Below are 20166 nucleotides of genomic sequence, written 5' to 3' on the forward strand. Positions count from 1 at the left end.
TTAAAGATTACTTAGAGGTGTATTACAAACATATAGGGAAAATTCTATGAACTACAGGGCTATCTCAACGTACTATGATGCCGTCCAATATGGCTGCCGAATATGTGTAATGATAGAGTATGATAAAATTAAATCCAATATGGCGATGGTGATGTCATAAAACCAAAATGATGATTTTATCCAAATGTCAGATGTATAAATAGAATGAGAGAGCATGATCAAAATAAATCCAAAATGGCGGTTGTTAAACAGTAATGAGAAAATCACCTTTATTCAAGATGGCTATCGAAAATGATGTACACTATGGTTGTCTGAAATGATGTTATCCTAGATGGCTGTCGGGAAATGACGTAATACAAGATGGCCATCGTAAATTATATAATCCAAAATGGGTGTCGAAAATTACGTAAACCAAGATGGTGGCGGTGATGTAAGATGTCAAAGTCCACAACAGTAATGTCAGAGGTCAAAGGTCATAAATCCTGACTCTTAAGCCACAAGCTCATGCGCTCGGACCTACTAAACCACACTACTAAAATTAACAGACAGATTTCAGTTGTAAACCTATTTCACATAGGTAGTGTGCACAGTAGTGTGGATGACCTGCTATGAACTTGCTTTTTTTTTATATTGTGAACCCAACTTGGTTCTGAGTATTCGAGTATTCTTATTAGGGCGCGTGGATGGTGGAATTTAAGTATGCAAATAAATGCACGTGCTCGACGCAACGTAAATTCGGTAGGAAACAGACCAATGCGCATGTGCGTTTAATTTAGTTGCGTTTAAATGCAAGCTACAAATAATAGCCCTTGGGTTAACTTTCAAACTAATTGAAAATTATTTTATGTAACAAACAATTTGAAGAGAAAATGCTCTTATCTATACTAATATTAAAAAGCTGAAGAGTTTGTTTGTTTGTTTGTTTGAACACGCTATTCTCAGGAACCACTGGTCCGATTTGAAAAATTCTTTCAGTGTTGGATAGTACATTTATCGAGGAAGGCTATAGGCTATATTATATTATCAATAACATTAGGGATCCTTACTAAAAGTCCAATTTAGAATTAAAAACGTTGGAGGGGGTTAGATACAACATGCAGTACACGTACGAAGTTTGTGTTGACAATGCCGCAGGCGCTAGAAGTTTATTTCATATTGCCTATTAACATTGTTGCCACGCACTAGATGCCTTATCATTCTTAATTTTCCCATACAAGTAAAAAATACCCGTGTGATATTAACAACGAAGCATTCAGTACCCTCATAAGAGTTCAATTAGTATTTAAATACTTTTTATCACTTTAAATCGCAAACCTAAAATATTGTTTTTTTTTATTCTCTCTGTGTTTAATTTGTTTTGTTTTTTATTTTACTAGAATTATTTTTATTATTTTTAATTAATTTTCATTTTTCGGACCATCAATAATATTTTCCTCTCCCGTTACAATTCTGACAAGGATATTAAGTGAAATACCACTCACTGACTCACTCATCACGAGATCTCTAAAACTATACACCCGATTGACTTGAAATTTAGCATAGTTACTCATTTTGTGATGTAGACGCTCACTTTGAACGGATTCTGCGGAAATCCGATCCCAAGGGGAGTTTCGGGGGCGTAATATATCAAAATTTCCAGTTTTTGGTAGGAAATCACCATGGCAACGGCTGTTGCTTTGTTGATGCTTCATTCGTCTCTATGGCAACGACTATTTCATTGTTGGTGCAGTCCTCATCACCGTTGAAATTTTGTGGGTACTTTAAATATCAAAAATTGCCCTTTTTTCAAGTAGCCTTTATATATTTTACAGACTTGAAACTTCACAGTAATGTTCCTTATGTTACGCAGGATGACATTTTCCGAAAATTAGATCCCATGGGTGGTTAAAACCAGGCAACAGTGGGTACTTTGTCTGCATGATAACAGGATTTTGCATTGTTCATGCCTTCTGCGTCTCCATGGCAACGGGCATCGCGCGGCAGTGGCGTACCCACAAGGAGAGGCATGTATAATGAGCGGCGCAACAGAGATCTGCCTGTAGACTGTCGTAGCGAAGTACGGGTACATCAGTTGTACGTTGCGTGCACGAGTCGGGAAACCATAGGTGCTATTCATTTTCTCTCCGGTACATTATACAGCATTGTAATAAATTATCACTGAATATTTTTTATTTACCATTACTGTAAATGGGAGATGTGGCTTAATTTTTTTCCATTAGTATAGCCGTGCGAAGCCGGGTCGGGCAGCTAGTGTGATTATAATATGGAACTATTTGCCACTATTACTAGTAACTATTTTTTGTTATTCTGAAACAAGAGAACATGATTCGGTTTTATTAAACTGGAATTATTATTTATTAGCCGATTCGATGATATTTACCACTTTTTTGGTTCTCTTTAAAATAACGGAAGCTGCTCTATCTCTTCATTTAGATGTTAAGGTTCCCGCCTAGTCATGCATGTATCTGTGCTAGTGAGGCGGGATGGTGAGTGAGACGCTCGCTGGTGCTTCTAGCGCAGTACATTTTCTCCTGGGGACTGGCGCGCAGTCTTTTCGTCGTGCATAGGACAACCAGGAGATTGTAGTAGTAAGTATAACATTGTATGATGGAGGAATAAAAACTTAAGCTATAATACAAGTCCCAAAGTGCCTTCAAGAGCCTTTACCGGGCGTTTCATTTCTGAAAATTATTCTGGAAACGGGCGTTTTAGCCCTTTCCGCTCTCCTCGAAATACAGTTTAAAAACTAAAATACAACAGAACTACCCACCAATCCTCGGTACATTCTTAAATGATTTTCGTAAACAGACTCCATTCGGATATCTTGAGAAGTTTTAGAATCACGGGTCTTCTTCTGAAGCTCTGTGCGCCGTGTGTGTGTGCCCGGGTGGACAGGGGCCTTAACTGTGACACGCGACACGCCTCTCGCCCGTGGAACACGAGCAGTTGGCGATCTTCGCGCGGCTATCAGCCTCGCCGATCTATTTGCGGCGCGCGGGATCCGTGTTGATTCTGCGGGGAGGGATATGTGGTGGTCTTTCTCAAACTCATCCCACGCACTCAATTTTTTTTTTCTCCATACTCCAGGAATCCTACGATTCACTGAGACCCAGGACCAGTAACTTACATAACCGAAGACAGCCGCTCACTCGAGCAAACACGCGGTCGAAAATTTATTTACATATTTTTTTTTATTATTTGTATGTTTTATTATGCCGTACAACAGCGGTAAGCCAATTGTTGGATGGGCAAATGCGTGTAAAAAAAAAGGTAGATACAATACAAATAAATACATAACAGAATAACTTATTAACACAAAGACAGATAGTGATACGTATGAATTACAATATGATAAAATACAAAACAACAATAAAACAGTTATTTATAGGTTTACAAAGTTCATATAAATTATTTTGTTACTTCAGTTGTCAAAAATCTCTTGTTAACACAAACTATGCATATGCTTTATTGGATACAAATGGTGCATAAAAGTAATTTTGTAGATTATAATATATTTTTTTAAATATAACAATGCGTAATTTTAAAGTATAAAGTTATTTCAAAACTCTTAAAGAAATTAATGTTTAAATATAAAATCACAATAGTAATATTTTTGCGAGATATTATTTACTCATTTTCACATTTCATTTTAGTGTATTTTGTATTTTAGTGTATTTTGTCATTTTCCTATCATTAGTTATGATCACCTACTCAAGTGACAACCTGCTATCCTGGGAAAAAGAAATAAAGAAATGATTATCAAAGAATTTCACTGCTTTAAAAATGATATAACGTATTATTTATGTGAGTGACCTAATAAAAGGAATCTTTAATTTTAGTTGTGAACACCTAGAGTTGCGAAAATATACAGTCCCGTAATTAAAATAATAAATAATACATTTTGGGAGAGAAATTCGTTTATGAAACAGACCTATTGCGGGTGTATTTTTGCTGCCTACTTCCCGACTTTGAATCCTGTTAACCTCTGAGTGCCTACTACCCGCCATACATCGAAGCATTTTTAGTTGTCAAACTACCAAAGGAAAGTGTACTATTATTTTCAGTCGTCTCGTTATAGGTGTCCTGTGTATCTAGCATTTTTCTCTGGTATATTTATTTTGGAGAGAAGTATAAATTGAGTAACTGACTTAAACAAAGTTTGATGTGGGAAGTTCTTTTCCATTTTTGTAGCTCCCACGACCAAGTCATATTAGTGTTTTGAATATTAATGCTCGTCAAGCAATAAAGCCTTGTTATAAAATTTGTCTGTGGCTTTAAGCTATACATCTACCAGATATTTTTGAAGAATTTTTCAAATCTTTATAAATTTTTAATAGCTAGTCATGATAATTATTAATTGTATTACTTCTCTGTTTGTCAGCAGTGTTTATTCGAGAGCGATTCCTGGTCATAACAGGAAAATTGTGTATAAAAAAAGAGAACATGTGTTGGTTCAAACACCTATTGTAAATTTTGTGTGTTTGACTTACTTGTGAATGAATACGACTCAATCAGCACAGATTTTGTGTACATTTGGTTTAAATCCATTGTTGTTCCCTTCAGGGGAATGGGGAGGGCAATACAAGTACTGTAACATCAAGGACGTGCGAAGGTGTAGGAATAGATCCCCCCTTATAAATACTAAATACACTCTATTATTCCCACCAATAAAGGTAAATAATTTGAAAGCAAACAGCAAGAAAAGTAGTTCCAATATCTCCCCCCCCCCTACCCTAATCAACGAAATGTAATTCTGCGTATAATACCGAAGATGTACGAGCACGGGTTGTTTGAGCGACTGACTTGAGGCTAGTGAACATTAGGTTACTCTTGCCCCCCCCCCCCTCCACCAACCCCTACATGACCTTCTCCCCCCGACCATGGCATTGGTGTTTGTGCTGCACCGCGCAAACACGCCCTGTTTGCTCGCCGCGACTTAATTACGGCCGGGAGATAAGCCCTTGGTCTCGTCGGCGACAGAACTGGTCGGCGTGCGACTCCGTCCACCCATGCCTGCCGCGATTATTTTTTTATTTACTAAAAACTTATACTTCAAAATGACTCTTCCAAACCCATAACGCGTGACGGGTTATGAACAATATATTCCCCTGCTCCCGTACCTCTTTACGGTTCAGTATTTTCAAACAAATGAAGCGAGGAAAGAATTTTTTCGGAATACCGAGTAGAGAGTCGAATAAATTTAGTTCGAAAACAAGCAACCAAACATTTATATATTTATTAAACCTTTCATTACAATGCTTTAGGGTACACAAATATTCTCAAATCTCCATCATGTCTCACAGTACGTGTTGCCGGCTGAAAGATCAGTATTGAGAGTGAAGGTCAAAAAGATAATTTTGTGTCGGGAACTTAAAAAGACGACGGGGGTGTTTAAATAGCTACGTCTCTCCGGTATTTAGGAAGCGGCACCAACCAGTCCACATTACGGTCCAGCAGTTCATAAAAGCGAAACCAGACAGTCATCCCACCGCCTGTAAAAGCGCGAAATAGCTTCTGTTTACTTTCTGTCGGCCAAGGTCAGCGGTGCGGCTCCACTGCACTAGTTCAAAACAAATTTCATGTAGTATTTTTTTCAAATAATCAGTCTTATAGTTCAGATCACATTTAGCTGGATGAAACATCACTTAACTTTTAGGAAAAAATATATTCACCACGTCACCAATATTTGTCTCGATTTAAATAATTATTTTGGACATAGTTTCCACTGTATGTCATAGAAGAAACTCGAAGAACGGACAAAGAAAATTTAATACAGAAACACACCGAAGATAAGTCAAAAATCGACCGATTTCACATGTTAAAATTAAAAGATATCACAGAAAATTCCGTGGAGGTAATTAGTCGAAACTCTATCAGAGCGCAGACGAACTCAGTCAGATGTCAGGGGGTTGATGCTATATCAACCACCTGTTGCCCAATATCCTCCGCGGGTCGTTACCACAACGCCGAAATACCATAACGCCGAATGTCAAAATTGACCACAACGCCGACAGCTAGAAAACCGCTGTGTACCACAACGCAGAAATAACAACTAAATGAATTTGTGTGTGTTTCTTAAATGTACCTTAACGCCGAAATACCCCAATAAAACCTAACCATACCTAACCTAACCGAACCTAGCGTTATATAACCTAACCTAACTTAACCTAGCCTATCCTAGCCTAGCCTAACCTAACCTAGTCTAACCTAACCTAACCTTTGTGGCAGTCCTGCAATGACATTTTTCGGCGTTAGTGTATTTCGCGGTTGTGGTAATTCGGCGTTGTGGTACACAGCAGTTTTCTAGCTGTCGGCATTCTGGTCAATTTGGCATTTCGGCGTTGTGGCATTTCGGCGTTGTGGTATTTCGGCGTTGTGATGCGTCCCCGTCCTCCGCCGGCCTGTTCGCGCGTAAGGAACACGGTGTCAGCAGGCGGGCGTAACGGCGCCGGGCGGACAGACGGGCGTTATCTGGAGCCGAGCCGCGCGCTAATTAGATCCGCCCAGTCGCGACGGGGCGGGCCGACAAAGCCCCGCCCGGCCGCGGGGGGTGGAGCGGGGCCCTCGATGGCCGCCGCCGGACAGCGCGAGGACGCCAGCTCGGGCCGAAGGCAGATCAATAACGGCGTGACGGTATCTTATCTGCTTATGAGCCACTAACACTGCTCTGTCGAGTGGCTGGCGTGGTGTCAAAGAAAATTAAGGATTGTTGTGTGTGCTCTGGATTCCACGTCAGTTTGCATATATTTGCGTACGTTCAAGTGTTTCTAGGACTTTTGATTTCCATATCTCATCTCCCATATCCCTATTAATGTTATAAATGCGAAAGCGTGTTTGTTTGTCCTTTTTTTTCACGCACAAACGGAGCAACTGATCGACACGATTTTTTTTTGCATATAAATAGTTAAGGGCCGGAGAGTGATGTAGACTACATATAATTATGACATTTCATCCTAAGAAGTGAAAAAGGGGTGAATTCAGTTTTTATAAAGGAAAATCAAAAGGAGGTAATTCATAGACACACAAACAGTGAGTTTGTGTCATTTCTCTGTGTCCGCTACACGGTCATATAGTAAGGTCTGGCAACTTCCTAAACTTCTGCTTGGTGAAACCCATCCGCTTAGTGAAGCTCGCAGCTGCTAGCGAAGTAAAGTTTTAGTTTACAATTTCATCAACAGATGGCGTTCCCTTGAATTTGTAACGTGTTATCGTTTGGTTGTTCCGTCACGTCTCGCCCTGGTGTTACCTGCCTTCCCACAAAATGAAGCTGAGGATTAGAGTCCCGGTTTGGCTGATGCGTAGCGTTGATGCACCGAGATTGCGCAATCAACGGGACTTGAAAATAAGAATTCCCCGTAATTCAAGTGTATGTCCTACAGACTTGAAACTTGGTAGTGATGTATCTAATTTAGCCCGGGAAACGCCCGGTACTTCGGCTCGTATATAATATATTGACGTTCATCACTGACTCACTGACTCACTCTGTAACACTGAAATATTGCGCCTACCTGCAGGATGCCAGCGTGTGACGGGTATCCGCAGGTAGCCGCACTCGCTGTTTTGCACATATTTACACCATTATAAATTTTTAAAGCAGTAGTTACAACTAAGCATTCTAATACCTCGGCAACTTCTTGCCACAATATGACTTATAAATATAAACATTTCTCCAGTCTCGTCAAAATGGCAATCTACTCTGTTATCGGCTGTAGCGCCATGCGTCCGTAACATAAAATGAAATATATTCATTTCCCTCGTATGCGTTCGGCCTCTCTGTCACGTACGTGACTGACCTATGCGCTATTGTGAATCAGTAGGTTAGAAAACACGCGACCTTACTGTTACTGTCGTGCACCCAGCTTGAGGCTTCCGCGCGAACGAGTCCCCGCGAGCCACTCGCAGGTTCACCAACCTGAGAACAAGAGCACCGCTTGTCTCCCGGGGGAATCGCTCTCTGTTCTGTTTGGCAAACAACGGTCCGGCGCCGCAGAGGATTTATTCCTGAACGTGTTTGCTTCTCTCGGGCCGCTTGTGCGCGCGCGACCTCGGGGATTTCGGCGCGATCTCCCTCCGCTCTGCGCGCTGCGACGGAACACTCGGCGGTGTGGAGGTGGGCGGCACTGTTGACAACTTTCACCTTGAATTAACGAAGAAGCCTGGTTACAAATCTACACGTTATAATTTATACATTTTGACGTGACAACGTCTAATAAATCGATGAACGCCGGCTGCACGCACGAAAAAGTGTCCCGTTACGCACATTGTTCCGTTACGCTGTGTACCGTTACGCACAAGGTTCCGTTACGCTGTGTCCCGTTACGCTCATTGTTCCGTTACGCTGTGTTCCGTTACGCTGTCGGCGAGTGCAGTAAAAATAGGTTATGTTACAATAGACTAAAAAATTATGGTGATTCATATAATTGATGATAGATATTTGATTACAGTTTATTTATATGAAAACTTGTTCGTAATTATATTTAAACTTTATAGCTAAACGCCAGTTATTAAAATTAATTAAAAGTCATCCACACGTGAACTGTTTCGTCGACTGTTTATAAAGTGAAGTGAAAAGTTAATGTTGTTTTCATTGCTTATTACAATAACAATTTCTGTAATAAAGGTTAATTATTCTTGCATTTTAAAAATCGGATTACTAGTATAATTTCAAGTATTTATTCTTTTTTTATTAAAATATAAATTATTCAATTTTATTCATAAAAGTATGCAATCATTTCATCAATGTTTTGTTATGACGTCACGTTAAACTATCATCCGTAAACCGACTTTACAGACAACAAATTTTTTTGTTTACATATTGAATTTAAATAAATAGCTCTTTTTAATTTTCATCTTTCTAAAACTAATGTAAGGTTTCTTAGGTTATATTTTATATATTTATATCTCAGTTATTATACATTTAAAAATGTTTACATCTGTCAAAATACCGCATGTAATTTTGAGTGACTATATGTAATCACACACAAGCTTGCTTTCGTGAATGCTAAATTTCCTGGTTAATTAAGTGAATATTGTTATCAAAGTGTGAAAAAAGGGGAAATAAATTATTATTATTTAATTGTTCAGTAAATCTTCGCAAATCTACGGTTTTCTTCGTAAATTTACTGGTAATAATCCTCAAGGATAATCTTGGTATATTAACAAAATATTTAAAAAACTGATAACGTCCACCGTTGTTTGCAACGAAACACGAAACAAGTAATTTTGTAATCTGCCGTACAGTTTCTACAAATATTCATATTCATTTGCGTAAGATAACGTTTATTTCACGTGTATTCTTTCTTTGATAAGTCAGTTGATTTACTGTTATCGCTTACAGTGTAGGTTGGTCTAGAAACTATTTGCTGTTGTGAAAAGTTAATTCTTAAGAGGGAATTAGGCCCTGTCAATTTGTATTTTCCCATCGTTTTGTTGCTATAATTCTAATTTTTAACTATCCATCCCAATTTTTGGCAGGTAAAGGCATAAATGTTATCTCCCATACATTCTACAGATTTTTGCAACCTCACATTTACTAAACAGGCTCTGGTATGTAAGCGCCGCGGGGAAAAAACTTGTTATTATCATGATAATCACACCATTTCTCAAGTGTTGACTTCAATAAGTGGCCAAAGCTAAGTCCTATGCCATGTTAAACAACACAAAATTGGCATGGAACTCTATTGCAAGCAGTATCAAAATATTTGAATTGCAAGTTGGCGAGGTCTTGTCCCCCTTAACTGTCGGTGCTAACTCGTCTATTCTAGAGGTCTGCGACTTCTGGAGGTGTTGTGTTTTGGTGGCTGCAATGGAAGGATTAAGTTGCAGACTCTTGCTCTTTAACTTTACTACTAACTACACCGAGATATTACGTGTGTGCGCTGGTAGGTTGTGCAATGCTATAAAAGTTACGTGTACCTAATTCGGCGGGGGAGTGAAGCTCCCCACCAGTAAGATCGGCTAACTGGCGTGATGTATTGTCGTGTTGGTGTGCAATAGAGGCTTGTCGGTGTGCTGTAGCTGTATGCGCTCGCTTGTGTTTTGTTTTTATTGTGAACCCAGCCTTAAAAAGAAGAAGAAGAATTCGTTCCACGAACAGAACAGAACACAAATGTTTTCGACCTTGGAGCGGAGGAAGCATATCGATCACGTGGCTTCCCGGAAGCGAATCGAGGCAGTGCCGGCGATGCTATCTGACCAAGGAGCGCTTCCTGACGATTGACGAGCTCCTAACAGGCGCCCGAAGAGGAGCGGTTAAGGAACGCGCCATCCTCATCTGCTGCGCACACTGCCAACAATCCTCACCTTCATTTCACGAAGAACACACGTTACAAACTATCCGGGGATGTTCGTAGATTTACGGACACTAAGCTCATTTTATTTTTTAACGTTATATTAACACACCTTTCACAAACTTGTTACGAACACTCTTCTTTTGTCCACTTGTGTGTTCGCATTTGTTCAGAACGACACGTACTACACGGAAATCAAAATACGTAGTAGTTTCTACGAATATTCTGTTGTTTGAAATCACGAACAACGCTTCGTTTATTTTAGGTTGGTTCTTCGTTGAAAAGTCAGTAATTTTTTTTTTTGTAATTTCTAACAGTGTAGCAAGGACGAAACCAGAAGGGGGTAGATGGGGCTTGTGCTGGGGGCGCAGAATTTGGGGGGGGGGGGGGGGCTAAAAGGCAGAGTAATTTTTAATCTATATATTTACTTGAGTATCGTAGAGTTATATCTTCGGATGGACCAATTCGAATACTCGAATCCTCAAATACCCTACCATCGAATCCTTATTATTCGAAGGATACGATACTCAAGTAAAAAGATTCGAAGAAAATATTAAAGGAAATAAAGTAAATTAAATATTCAACACTGATAACCTCTGAAGTTTAATAAGTCAATATCTTTATTTGAACCAATAAGGTTAGAATTCCCCAATATATAGTACTTTATCATGTAATTATATAAATAAAATTATAATATGGGTTGATTCTGTAAATATGGGTCATGAAGAAAAATTTAAATATTTAAATGTTTGAAAACATCAGTTAATATTTTTCATTTTTTGTTCATCACTTTATTTTGTACCCTATATACCTAGATTCGGATTCAAGAGGTTTATCCGGGATACTCTTTGTGATTCTAATTTTAGATTCGGATTCGAGAAAAATGGATTCGACCCATGACTAGTTATAACACTATATATATATATATGTGTGTGTGTGTGTGTGTGTGTGTGTAGGTGTGTGTGTAGGTGTGTGTGTGTAAGGGCAGATGAACTAAATTATTAGTATTGAAAGATACATACTTGTATATCGTCAAATATTCAAAAACTGGTACTATTTCGCGTACTATCCACCTTCCAACGTATTAAAAATGAAATCACTGCAAATAAATATATTTATTTACTATCTAAGTTGAATCAAAAGTATTTGGAATGGTAGAATTAATATGTGGTTGCGATATAAGACGTTTTCGAGAAAGGTTGGTTTGAAAAAAAAAGGGGGGGCGCCATGGTGAGTTCTTGCCCCGGGTGGAAACCAGTATAGTTTTGTCCCTGTGTGTCAGTTTCTTACGCACTGTTGGAAATAACAGATCAGCGACGGAAATTTCTACAAAGGATGCAACTCATAATAAAAATGGGGGAGAATCTTTCAGTACTCGCCAGTGATGTGTGATATCTAACCCTGGTAACGAGCAAATGCACGTGTTCCCATGTTGCCATTAAACTTATAATACGACATTTGACGTGCAATTATTTTACATAACGCCGGGCGTGATAAAAATGCACGCAAATTACTTGTACAACGACATTTCCTGACGCGAATCACACGTAGTTTCCGCACCCGCCGCTAGAATTCGTTGCCAGAGCAGCTACGCAGAGTGTTGAATCATTTGATTGGCAGACTAAATTTTTTAACTGTATAACGAACGGCTCCGATTAAAGTGAAAAAAGGCTTGGAAAAATACTAAACCGCGGCTTGCAACTGATTTTCTACGTGGAATGTTACTAATATTACTTCCCGTCTTGTTAAAATTCACCACAGTTAATGTTTTAAAGTTTTCCTTTGGCTTTGTGCTTTTGACGTGACGTCTAATAAATCGATGAACGCCGGGCTGCATGCACGAAAAAGTGTCCCGTAACGCACATTGTCCCGTTACGCCGTGTCCCGTCACGCTCATTGTACGCTTTCGCCGCATCTATCTCTCTTCCACTCGATTGGAACAACCATAGATTTGACTTTTTCGAGGCACATTAAACTTGAAACACTCCCATTTGTTTCCTACTTTTCCTATCATCGTCCTATCCTTAACAGATTAACACAAATTGGAAGAAGTTAAAAAGCAAACATGTATAAAAGTTATAGTTAAAATAATCTCTTCGTTAAAGTAATAAACATATTTGAATTAATGAGTGTAAATAAAAGTAAATTTATCAATTACATTGTAGATTTCATTTTACTCCTTCTTTGTATCCATACAAAATAGTGATAATTCAATAAAAATGATTCAATTTTATTCATAAAAGTATGCAATCATTTCATCAATGTTTTGTTATGACATTGTCACGTTAAACTATCGTCCGTAAACCGACTTTACAGACAACCAATTTTTTTATTAGCGCTATTCGCCGCAGACGGCAGCACTGTGGTCACATATTTCCGTTCCATGCGATTTCCGTTCCATTCACGAAATTATTCCTACCAAATACCGTGTACCGAGAACTAATATGTTATATATAAAAAAAACGAAGCATTGTTTGGATTTCCAAGAAAACAAGGGCATACGCTGGGCGGAGATAGGGGATATGTCGCAACCCCCCCTCCCCTATCATCCTTCAAAATCCTAAAAAAAAATATTGGTTGTCTGTAAAGTCAGTTTACGGACGATAGTTTAACGTGACAACGTCATAACAAACATTGATGAAATGATTGATCCAGAAGAAAAGGAAATATCATATTCGGCCTGAGACTGAGCCGTAATAGGTTTTTGCAACCAAACCATTTAGGCATTAAAAATATTATATTTTTTGAGGAATAGTTTTTTTGAACTTTTTATTCTTTTGCATGATAAAATCTACCTCTGCATACTTTTATGAATAAAATTGAATCATTTTTATTGAATTATCACTATTTTGTAAGGATACAAAGGAGTGAAATGAAATGTGCAATTGAATTAATAAATTTACTTTTATTTGCATTCATTAATTCAAATATATTTATTACTTTTGAAATGTTGCGTGCTCCATATTTATTTTTACAAGTACAAAAAAAATTTCGCAGCTGCCGGGTTTCCAACCGACAACTTTTAGTTTAAGAGTTAGATACGCTAACCACACGCCCACGAGGCCATATTAAGGTAATGTAGTTTCAAATGTTATATATACATATATTTATAAAAACTTTGTGCACGGTAAGGGTATAATATTAACACGATTTTATAACAAATACGCATCCCAAACACACCAAACTTATTTCTAATGTGTTACAATATTTTTTAAAACATTGTGCAAAAGATCCCGGGTGTAATTTGAATTATTATGTGTAACTGTAAAACACCATTGTTGGTTCAAAACGTATTTGAATTTTCAACATTACTTTTAAATAACCGTACCGATTGTGCTGAAAATCGGTGGACGATCGTTAAATTACATAATATTAATAATTCAAACGACGAAAATATGATTGAAAAGTCAAATCGATGGTTGTTCCAATCGAGTGGAAGAGAGATGCCACGCATGCGTACAATGATCAAACAGAACACATCCGTAGTGGGACATCCGTAGTGGGACACTTTTTCGTGCGTGCAGCCGGCGTTCATCGATTTATTAGACGTTGTCACGTCAAAAATCTACCATTCCCATCAACAAAAGAAAAGAATTCGCAAGCAAACAGCGCGCCAACTTGTTCTATCCCCCGTCCTTCCCTAGGAAATGAAATTCTGCGTACACTCCTGTCAGCAAACAGGATATTTCGTAGAAACTACGCCGTATTCCGACTTCGTAGTTCTGTGTTCTGTTGTTGTCGTGCGCGTGGAAGGAAGAAGACTGTTTTTGTTATAAAGCTTAGCAAGGTTTTGAAAGTTTTATAAATTATCCAAAATTATTCTAGTGAGTCGATCTCCAAAGCAAGTAAACTCAGATACCTACTGTAAATCAACGGAAGATATAAGAAAAGTTCAGGAAGATTCCTAGATAATTTTCACCCAATGTTCTGGTGTAACTAATTGAAAATTGTTGTTTTAACCGTAGAGGATGCTGTGATGAGGAAGGAAGGAGGTGGAGAGGAGTGATGCTTGGTGAGGGAAGACTGGGAGGATGGAATCTTCCAAACACGCGGAGCTGAAAAGAACCAGGCCGCAAGGGTCGAGGTGGCCGCCGAATCAACACGGTGCCCGGATATAGCCAAGGAGGACGGGAGCAACGCGGGATGCCACACTCCACTGTAGGCGGAGTTTACGTTCCCGCCCACCGGGAGCGCTGCAACCGCACATACGTGGTGGCCCGCAGGAAGGTTATATTACGCACGGTTCATGGACTATTATTCTTCCCGCAGAAACTGGACTCACAGTGAACAAAAAAAACACACGCGTGAGCGAGTCTTTCAGTAGGAAAGCCTTCATTTCACAGGCGAGAGAGCCACGCCCGAAGTTCCCCGAAGGTTGCTTAGCAAATAACTCTTTTTAATCTGTAGCTATCCAGGGCTAGGAAACCGTTTACATGATTTCACAGTATCTTTAATGTAGCTATCCTAACCAAATCAACCGTACACAATGTTTTAAAGTATTTATAATGTGGCTAACCTAACCTAATTGACCATTAGTTATCATGAGTTGTCCAAAATAAAAAAAAACCGAAGATGCACGATCGGGCGTTTGGCTCTCTCGTCTGTGTAAAGAAGGCTTCCCCTTTCAGTAGGTACTCGCCATAGATGTGTGACGTCCAACCTTAGTAACGAGTAAACTATGTATTCTCATGTTGCAAATAAACTTATAATATGTAACTGGGACACGAGATTTAACTTAGAATTATTCAAAATAATGCCAAGCATGATTCAGTTTTCAAGGTAGAATTTATCAACTTCCCCTTAAGAAAATTTATGACCACCCGGATCCCCAAAATTGAAGTAGTTTGACATCAATTTTTCGTCCAAATGTTTTGTTGTCAATCATTCAGTAACAGTAATTAATTATCAAACTCGACACCTCCTCCGTTCAATGACCGGGTACCCGGGTACATTATGTGCGAAAGTCGGGTTTATACATCCTAAAGATACCGTTTATCAAAGTATTTATGAAACTTGGCTTTTGAATAAATAATCAACAATATCGTTTGGAATTTCCTTCATTTAAACAATAGTAAAGAAAGTATGTAAAAAACATAATTCCGTTTTTATTTTCATTTTGGTTATTTTTTTAATATAATAACACAGTGCCATATAAAATAACAAGTAAATTCAATCATTATACACACTTCTCACATGTCGTGGTTTAAATACAATGTTCGTGGTTTAAATACAATGTTCGTGGTTTAAATACAATGTTCATCACAAATAGGGAACCCACATACCGAACATAATTTTCGAGTTTTGCGGCATATTTTTTTTTTTTTTTAATTCGCGCTGGAGACAAACATGGCATGCACCTGTAATCTTTTTCCTTCCGGTTGAATCGAGCTGTGCCTTGGATTTCGAAGAATCAGATGCTGTTGGCTGCGCATATGGATTTATAGCTCGACCAAAAAAAAACTTTCAATCTCCACTTTCGTTGTGATAGACTTCAATATATGAAACTAAAGAATAAGCATATTTTCTATTCTCCATAGTTGACTACATGTGTGCTAAACAAAGACATACACAATCGCTGGTAAATAATGAATGGCGGCGGCAGTGTGAAAACACGGGTATTGTAATGTAAGCTTTAAACTGTTATTTTTCACGAACCAATAATAATTAAGAAACCATCCCTTCAGAGTAAATTTAGGGACGTGTATAGTGTGTGAAAACCATGTTTTCCGATTTTTTTTCTTTTCGTTATAAAAAGCTGCGATGTCCTAGTATTACCGAATAATTTGTAACCAGAGTTTTTCGTAAATAGAGTTGTAGATTTTGACGTGAATACGTCTGATAAATTGAAATGCCAGTTTTAAAAGTAGAGTGTAACAAAAGTATGACCCATTTTGAAACGTTATAAAATATAAGACGGGTTTGATATATTTAAGTTGCGCCTACATGTAGGTAGGGTAAGGGTTTGCTCATGCGACATTATAAAAAGGTTTTGTATCGTTCCGTGTTACTAGGAGTAATGTGTAATTTTCTCGAACATTCAATTCCGGCTGACTCATCTAATTTGAGAACAGGCAATGGACACACGTGTTGATTAATTTGAACCGAATACCATTCATTTTGTGCAGGAATTAGTGAACTTTTTAAACCACATATGAAAAGTTTTTTTAAAAAGTTTACGATACAACAACTGCGAGACTAAATAACGAAGAATATTGCGGAAAAATTACAATGTCGAGGCTTATGGTAAGTTTATACGATCGTAAATGCAAGAAACCACTATTAAAAGGAAGAAAAGTTTGTGAGGATTCCAAACGGCGCCACTCATTGATGTTGAACATCAGACTGCAGGGAGAGGAAGAAAGTTAAGATGGCGGACGTAGCTGGCCCAGTAAGATTGCAGTTATAGACATAATAAAAACATTAGACTGATTACAATAATAGAGTATTTCGTTCATTTTTTTAATATCAATAAACATAAGACTGCAACAAAAATAGCATTGATATTGAAATTACAAACAGTTGATTGGAACAATTATTGTCTTTGTTTTAATCCCCATTAAGACAATGCATTCACGTCAAAAACTGGCGAACGTGTCCCGACACAGCCAAGCCCTATTTTTTCAACATCGTAAGAAGTAGCCGTAAAATGTGTACGCCAGATGAACTAGCTTCTTTGTAGTCGTGTCTATTGGTAGACAGAAATGTAGCTCCAGACGCAAAAAAATCACGAGAGGAGGCAGATGAGAGGTGCCTGACCTTCCTCAAAGTGAAGAAGCAACCCATGTTCAAGATCATCTTGTCCGAGCGCCTTTGTGTTCTGACCGCCACTGAAGTGCGGAGATTGAGATTCAGCGGCCATTTGAAGTCAAAAGGTATTCTGAAAGCGTGCCTACGCGAGCTGGTGTTGTGACAAGGGTGATCCAAGCACGTACTCTTCTTATGCCATGTCGCCATTTATGAAACAGCGTGCAGTCTTTATGTTCAGTGCAATGCCATGAGCTTTTTAATAAACAACCATAATGATCATCAATGATTTCTATCAAAGGGTCCCGCCTAGTCAGTAGTGTGTTTTGTGTCTGTGAGGCGGGATGATAAGTGCGACGCTTGCTTGTGTTTCTAGCGTGATCTCGCCTCTAAGTGCAAGGCTGTGGAGTGGCGCGCTGTCTTCTTTGCATTTTGTAACTATGAGATTTTAATGGTGACCATAACTTCTTTTAGCGCGTAAATTAAATTTAAGGTGTGTTTCAAGTCTCTTGAGTATTTTCAAGAATCTGGATTAAGACCAGAATTTTAATAAAAGATCAGCAATGAAACAGCCGTACCCAGACAAAAAAAACATCAACAATGCCACAGCCGTTTCTAGGAAATTATCGGGTAAACGTGGTCGATAAGTACATTAAGTAAATCTTAAACTAATTTCGAAAACAAATCTGTGAGTTGCAAACGGACAACCCTCATCTTTCCCCTGGGGAAGCCAAGACACAAATTTCACGGCTCTAAGCCTTGCAGTCTCCACGCTACGCGAACTACAGTCAGATATACTCTTACTTTAATTAATACATAAGTAACGATTCGTAAGTGTTTTTTTTTCCCTAGAAAATTTGTAACAAAGTTTATTCGTTAAATTAAGGAAAATATTTTGACAGTGTAGCGGATGAAAAACACTTCAAATTTTTTTCCTAACATAACTGAAACTAATTGTATTTGTTTGGGAGGGGTCTGGGTTAGGGAAGACTCTTAAGTGCGTCTCAGGACGAAGCCTATACGCTCTAATCATGCTGGGTTTCAGCCATGCAGAAAGAGTGGCATGTATCATGTGCTTTGTTTGGGGACTGGCCAGCCGTGGCAAGTGGTGCGATGACTTACTCCCCTCCCTGTCTTAGATCTGGACCAGCACAACCCTTGGCACACTATGCCTGGCCTATGCGGGGCCTGAAATTGCCGGATATAATTTCCACAGATCCTGGATTGAGACAAATGCAAAAGAGCTTTCTTCCTCTCTCTCTTGCGCTGAACCCAACGGACCTGGACAGTTCTCACTTCGCACGTGCCAATTAGAGTTCGGCAGTTTATGGATCTGGTGGGCGTGGCTGCCTAGCGATTATAGTTCTAACTCGCCGCCACGCCCTGTGCTTCGCTGGACGGAATGGAACAGAACATCGTGCCCGGGAAGGACTCATCGTAGTATTCGCTACCGAAACATTAAATAAATTATTTTTAGAGAAAAAAATAACTATGCCATGAACCATCCAATAAAAACATTGACTTTACAACTATTTAAATTTTCGAAGGAACGTATAAGGCATAATTTATTTTTAATAAAAAGCATGTACACATGTTTAAGTCACAAACAATAATTTTTATAACACCTAGGTTCCTTTGAGTGCTAAACAAACGGTGGCAAAAAAAAACATTGCTCTGATACCGTCTGTAGGGATGGATAATGCAGTCTATGTTCTCTAAACACCTCTGGTTTGCACAGTTCACTAAAGGTAAAATAATAAATAAAAATATTTTGAGGTGTTACAAAAAAATATCTATTCCAGTACGCATATAACCTGTGATGTCATTTAAATTTGTTTGAATAAAATTATTGTTTTACATTTTTTTAAGGAATCTTGAAAACCTGATGAAACCATTGGTCAGAAATATTTTCATTAGTTTTTTTAAGGAGATATTAATTTATTTTTTTTAAATTTCGGACTTCCCTTTAAATGGGAGTTATATATTTCTTACCACTCAAAACCTTAGGTCATACACCCTCCCCATAACTCGAAGCTGTGTTCGCCCATGCTTGCCGTTGGGATCAGTTTGGGTACGTGGCGGACGTTTCCCCGGGCCAGGTGGGGTTCCCCTGGGGTTGTTCTCTCGTCCCGCCGACGCCCCATGCTTATATCAGCTCCTCATCGTCCTGATGGCTTGGATGTCGACGTGACTTGCTGGTTCAGTGACTCCCTCAAGGAGTATAGAAGTAAACATAGATTACACTCCCAGGTTAAACACAATTCCTTATTGTGTCCCTGAAAACATTCACTCATGATTCTCGTACCACCAACCACACCGCGTGAATCCAAAGAAATATAATTTTTATCCCGAATTCATTGGGTTTTAATCAGATATCGTCTAAATTGTAGTTTACTGTCTTCACATGAATAACATAAAAATTAAGGATTTTTATCAAATTTTATTAGAGACTAGCGAAACCTTATATGGTTTTTAATTGTGAATGTACAAAAATCTCAAAATATATATACATAATTTTGTATTCATTTGTATTTAAAATAAGACAAAATTGCTAAAAAAAAAAAATCTGTTGATTCGATAGCTACCAAACTGATCACCCGCTGGGCTAATCTGAAGATTGCCTGAAAATTTCATCAAAATCTGTCCAGCCGTTCTGTAGTCCATAGGTAACATTTATACACACATCTATTTATATATATAGAAATGAAAGGTGGTGTTCGTTGGTGGTCTAAAACAAGTTTATGTTAACTAAGTTGTTGCATCTTTTCGATATTAATCGACATAAATTTCCATCGAATGCAATACACACAAATTGGCTTTATTTTAGGTGGTAGTTACAAACCCCGCAAATACGCAAACAGGACTCTACCAAGTGCCTTCACGAATGAACTGATAAAGTCAAAAACACAAGGTCACAAAAAAATTATTTATTACTTTAAAAACATCAGGAATATACAAAACAAAACGATTTTTTTTGACGAAAAAGTGTTTTAAAAAAAAAAACAAGGTCTCTCCAAACTGACTATGTAGCATTTGTTGATTCACAGGTTTCCTCAACACTTAAATGCTGCACGAGTCAAAATCATTATATTAATAAAGTGAAAATCACAGTTTGTTCACAAGTCACGTAATT

At 38.4% G+C, this 20166-nt stretch overlaps 1 protein-coding gene across 1 annotated transcript in view; it reads left to right on the forward strand.

Moving 5' to 3' along the window:
- Positions 1–2455: 2455 nt before the first annotated feature.
- Positions 2456–20166, forward strand: part of LOC134534521 (pyroglutamylated RF-amide peptide receptor) — a 57108-nt gene continuing 39397 nt past the window's right edge. Inside the window, exons 1-2 of the mRNA XM_063373003.1 lie at positions 2456–2486; positions 6461–6633. Coding sequence (XP_063229073.1) covers positions 2456–2486; positions 6461–6633 — 204 coding nt within the window. The remainder of the gene's footprint in view (positions 2487–6460; positions 6634–20166) is intronic.

Source organism: Bacillus rossius, chromosome 7, assembly GCF_032445375.1.
Source record: "Bacillus rossius redtenbacheri isolate Brsri chromosome 7, Brsri_v3, whole genome shotgun sequence".
Lineage (NCBI taxonomy): Eukaryota > Metazoa > Arthropoda > Insecta > Phasmatodea > Bacillidae > Bacillus > Bacillus rossius.